The sequence below is a fragment of the Eimeria tenella genome, genomic scaffold (genome assembly GCF_000499545.2).
Source record: "Eimeria tenella Houghton genomic scaffold, Eth_scaff264, whole genome shotgun sequence".
Taxonomy (NCBI): Eukaryota; Apicomplexa; class Conoidasida; order Eucoccidiorida; family Eimeriidae; genus Eimeria; species Eimeria tenella.
This window is the reverse complement of record NW_013542514.1, coordinates 9,084-14,013: the sequence shown is the minus strand read 5'-3', so window position 1 is coordinate 14,013 and position 4,930 is coordinate 9,084. Positions and strand designations below refer to the sequence as shown.

Sequence of the window (4,930 nt, the reverse complement as noted above, 5' to 3'; positions counted from 1 at the left end):
TGCTGCTCAGGTAATGGACGCGAGGAAGCTGGGGTCCAGTGTGGCGGTGCCGCTGTTTTACCGCCCGGGGCTTTCAGTGCAGCGGAGGGGCCGCGCGGTGCTGCCTCTTTGCTTCGAGCTGCGGGACCTCATCAGGACGTGGGCAGCAGCCAGCAGCAGCAGCAGCAGCAGCAGCAGCAGCGAGGGCGGGAGTGGCAGCAGCAGCGGCGAGGACGGGCAAGTGATGGTGCTGGACTTGCTGGATTTGTTGCTACGAGCAGCACTGCAGCAGCAGGTAAGCGCTCCCACACTTACGGTAGCCCTTGGAACAGCAGCTGCAGGAATTTGCTGCTGCTGCTGCTGCTGCTGTTGCTTAGTCTTCTTCCTAGACTGCGTCCCCCGTTTTCACGCAGGCGAGCCCCACGAGGACAGATTCGGCACTAGCGCAGCAACGGCAGCAGCAGCAGCAGCAGCAACAGCAGCAGGAGAGCTTGGCCGAGCTTATTGACTCCGGCCTGTGGGGCCTCGTGCCCAGCTCTGAGGCGCTGCAGCAAGTGCAGATGATGAGGGCCAGAGGAGTCAGAAAGGCCCAGCTGCACTTGAGTCCAGACGACTAGTGCAGCAGCAGCAGCAACAGCAGCAGCAGCAGCAGCAACGCAGACAGTGGCAGACACTGGCAGCTGTGGCGGCGGCTGCAGCCGACGCAGGGCGAAGCAGCACGCCCGGACCCGCGAGAGCTCGCTAGCAGTTCGTGACGCGGGAAGCTGCAGCAGCAGCTGCAGCAGCAGCTGCAGCAGCAGCTGCAGCAGCAGCTGCAGCAGCAGCTGCAGCAGCAGCTGCAGCAGCAGACGCAAGAAGAAGCCGCAGCGGCGCCTGAGCGGCGGCAGCAGCAGTACCTGCTGCTGCTGCTGCTGTTGCTGCTTCGCACTGCGCCAAAGGGCGCTCGGGGGCTGCCGAGCCGCCAAATGGCGCAGTTTGCATGCAGAAGTTTTGTTGATTTTGTTTTGATTGTAAAGAAAACCGAAAAATTCAGTTTTCTCCGTTTAAGGCGTTGGCGGCGGCGCTGCAGATGCGCAGCGCCGCGCTGCTGCCGCTGTGGCTGCTGCTGCTGCTGCCGCTGCTGCTCATTTAGGAACAACTAAAGAAGCACAGCTGGAAATATAGCGTGAAAGAATCCTAGAAACGAGACTATTAGTTATTTTCTGTTTGTTCTCGTTGAGCTCGGGTCACTCGCGGCGGGAGGCACGGAGGCCCCACGGCGCTTCAGGTGTACATACAGCTGAGAGCAGCGCCTGCCCGTCTTCCCCTCCTCATCTGTTCATCGCATCATTTGTTTTTATCTTTTGGAACTTGTGGCTTCCTTAAAGACAGGAAAGGTCCTGCGGCGCCGTCTGCTGCGAGCCGCTCCAGGCTGCAGGGGCCCCCGGCTAAACCGTAAACCCTAGCCCGCAGAGACCCTCGACTATGACTTCTTTGGAGGCCCTAATAGCTCAAAACTTCCTCGATGAAGGAGAGGACCCCCCGAGTGGGCCTCTGGGGGCCCTAAACCCTTCTTACAGAGAAGAAAGCAGTTCAAAAGACCCTCAGGACGGGGCCTCGTGGGCTGCGGCCGCTGCACTGGGGGGGGCCCCCCGGGGGCCCCCCCAGTGGGGCCCCCAGGGCAGCAGCCAAACTTCGCCTCTTGCCTTTCCAGTCCCTAAGCCTAAGCAGAAGCCTCCCCAGGACAGCCCTGCAGCAGCAGCCTCCCCAGCAGCAGCAGCAGCAACAGCAGCACCAGCAGCAGCGAAGCCGGGAGAACACGCAGAGGCACCTGCTGCAGCTGCAGCAGCATCCCCTGCCTCCCCAGCAGCAGCAGCAGCAGCAGCAGCAGTGGGGCCAGATGGGGTGCCGGTGGTGAAGTACGGGCCTCTCTTTGACTTCTCCGAATCTGCAAAGGATGACTGGGTGGCAGTGAGGAATCTGCCAAAAGCCAAGAAGAATCAAGAAAGGGGGCCCTCCGAGGGGGCCCCCGGGGGCCCCGAGGGCCCGGGGGGGAGCAGCAGTAGCAGCAGCAGCAGCAGCAGCATAGACGAGGAGCGCAGCCGCAGATTGGCTCTGCTGCAGGCCCTGCCGAAGCCCCAGAGGTCCCTCGTGGGGTGTTTGGGTGCAGCAGGATTTGGCAGGGGAGTTGATTTGCTGCTGGGGTCCAAAGAGGAAGCTGCCCCAGCAGCAGCAGCAGCAGCAGCAGCAGGTGCAGCAGACGCAACAGAGGCGGAAGGAACTGCGGGAGATGCTGCTCTGCAGATGATGCCCCGCGTGCTGCAGCAGAAGCAGCAGAAGCAGCAGAAGCAGCAAGTGAAAAAGGAGGAAGACAGCTCCAAAGAGACCCCCTCTCAACAAGCAGCAGCAGCAGCTGCAGCAACAAAAGAGGAAACGGAGCAGCAACCTGCTGCCGCTGCAGCTAAGCCTCCAGGGGCAGCAGAAGGCGCAGCAGCAGCAGCAAGTGATAAGTTCTTGACTTCCATGTTTACACTTTACGATTCGGACGAAGAAGAAGAAACAAAAGCAGCAGAAACAACTGCCAGCAGCAGCAGCAGTAGCAGCAGCAGTAGCACCAGCAGTAGCAGCAGCAGCAGCAGCACTGGAGAGGCAAGAAGTAGCTCTGGATCATCGTGGGCACCGAAGGCAGCAACGGCAGAAGCAACAGCTGAAGCAGCAGCAGCAGCAGCCGCAGATGAGGCAGCCGCAGAACGGGCAGCAGCAGAAGCAGCAGCAGCAGAAGAAGCAGCAGCAGCAGCAAGTCGGTATTGGGAATACAGGGAGGAGGATGCTGCTGTAGAAGAGTTAGGCATAGAGAAGACGTTGCTTGAAAAGTCGGGGATTTCGACGGCAGAGGTAAGGGTTTAGGGTTTAGGGTTTAGGGTTTAGGGTTTAGGGTTCAGCGTTTAGGGTTTAGGGTTTAGGGTTTAGGGTTTGGGGTTTAGGACTGAGGCTTCTGTGTGCAGCTGCGTGACTTGCGGCGCATGGGCGCCACTTCGGTGTTAGGTGCTACTCTGCAGAACCCCGACTGGTAAGCCCTAAACTCTAAACCCTAAACCCTAGCTTTAAACCTAAGCGCTAAACCCTAAACCCTAGCGTTTTCCCCTAGCCCTAAACCCTAGGCCTAGTCCCTGTTAGCTCTGCACCGCAAACCCTAACCCTAAACCGTAGCCTGGAACCCAAACCCTAGCTTGACACCGCTGCCCCAAGCCCTAAACCCCAGCCCTAAACCCTAAACCCTAGTCTGTATCGCAGAGCCCGTCTGCGTCGAAGTGCAACAAGGCTGCTGCTGCTGCCGCTGCTGCTGCTGCTGCTGTGCTGCAGGCACCTGACCGCGCAGGCAGGGCCCCAGAAAAAAGCAAAACTTCGTTTGGCCACAAAAGTGTGGAGTGCAAAAGATAGGGCAATTACGGAAACCCTAGAGCCCAAAGTCATGCAGAAGAGGAAGCACCAGGTCGGCGAGGGTTTAGGGTTTAGGGTTTAGGGTTTAGGGTTTGGGGCTGCAGAGCCTGCGGGTGCGGCCGCAGGCAGCGGGCGGGCTTGTGCACGGGTAGGCAGGACTCACATGCCTCGCTAGGGTTTAGGCCCTGGGGTGCAGAGTTTAGGGTTTAGGGTTTAGGGTTTAGGGTTTTGCTTGGGGTGCTGCAGATCAACTGGCTGGCTGCGGAGGCGCACGACAAGGAAATGGAGCTGCTGGAACTGACGGCGAGGACTCGCCAGACGAAATACCAAACGGCAATGAAGTATGGCTGGTGACTGCGGTGTCTAGACACCTTCTGGGGTGTCTGGACACCTCGTGGGGTGTCTAGACACCTTCTGGGGTGTCTGGACACCTCGTGGGGTGTCTGGACATCTCGTGGGGTGACTAGACAACTCCTGCGGTGTCTGGACATTTCGTGGGGTGTCTGGACATCTCTTGGGGTGTCTGGACACCTTGTGGGGTGTCTGAACACCTTCTGCCGTGTCTGGACACCTCGTGGGGTGTCTGGACACCTCGTGGGGTGTGTGAACATCTCGTGGAGTGTCTGCCTGTAGAGCTCGTGGGGTGTCTGGACATCTCGTGAGGTGTCTGTACTGCTGGTGAGGTGTCTGTACACCTCATGGAGTGTCTGTACGGCTCAAGCGAGGCACACAGCCGCGGGGTGTATGTACACCTCATGGTCGACAGCCGTCAAGTGCGGCTGCTGCCCGCTCGCGGTGTCTGTACAGCTGGCGGGCCCCCAACTGCGAACTTTCTGGGGTGTATGTACACCTGCCCCGAAGGCGCTGCGGTGTACGTACAGCTCAGGCTGTGCGCTTAGGGCCCATTTAGTTTGTCTGGAGGGCCCATCGAGAGCTCTTTTGATGTTTCTTTTTAAGCGAATAACTCAGACTTTTTGTAGTTTGCTCTTCGGGTGTATGTACGGGAGAGCGCAGCCGTTGCTTTCAGGTGTACATACACCTCAGCGCAGCTGGGCTGTACGTACACCGCGCATGGAGGCTTCTGTGGATTTTTCTAGAGTTTGCAGACAAGAGCATTTCTAGCGATCAGTACTTCACGAAATAATGAAATATATATAACTTAGTTTGGCATTTAATGCCCCCTCATCACTGAACTGGAAGCAAAGTGCAGCCTAATTGGACTTGAATAAAAAACCCTGAACCCGCAAAAGCAGACTAGAAAGCACACGAGTCCCCGCCCCAAACTCAGTCTCTTCGGGCACAAAATGGCGTCTTCCCTGTTGCCACAAATTGCAAACTCCATTCCATTCGTTCTGGGGTGTACGTACACCTGGGGTCGGGGTGTACGTACACCTCAGCCCTGAGGTGTACATACACCCCAGAGCGCAGCAGCAGCTACACTACCTGCTCGCGCCGGTCCGTTTCTTCTCGAGTTCTTCCCCGACAGACCCACCAACAAAACAGCAGCAGCGCGCCAGGCTGCTGCTGCTGC

At 58.5% G+C, this 4,930-nt stretch overlaps 2 protein-coding genes across 2 annotated transcripts; both read left to right on the top strand.

Moving 5' to 3' along the window:
- Positions 1–13: 13 nt before the first annotated feature.
- On the top strand, positions 14–596 carry ETH_00016070 (uncharacterized protein; the record flags this gene model as incomplete). The annotated part of the gene is made up of 2 exons (XM_013375286.1): positions 14–274; positions 393–596. 2 exons carry the CDS (start codon positions 14–16, stop codon positions 594–596), a joined length of 465 nt encoding a protein of 154 aa, XP_013230740.1.
- An 847-nt stretch (positions 597–1,443) lies between these two features.
- Positions 1,444–3,753, top strand: ETH_00016065 (uncharacterized protein; the record flags this gene model as incomplete). The annotated part of the gene is made up of 4 exons (XM_013375285.1): positions 1,444–2,853; positions 2,964–3,028; positions 3,322–3,451; positions 3,646–3,753. The coding sequence occupies 4 exons, from the start codon at positions 1,444–1,446 to the stop codon at positions 3,751–3,753; spliced, it is 1,713 nt and encodes a 570-aa protein (XP_013230739.1).
- Between the last annotated feature and the right edge of the window lie 1,177 nt (positions 3,754–4,930).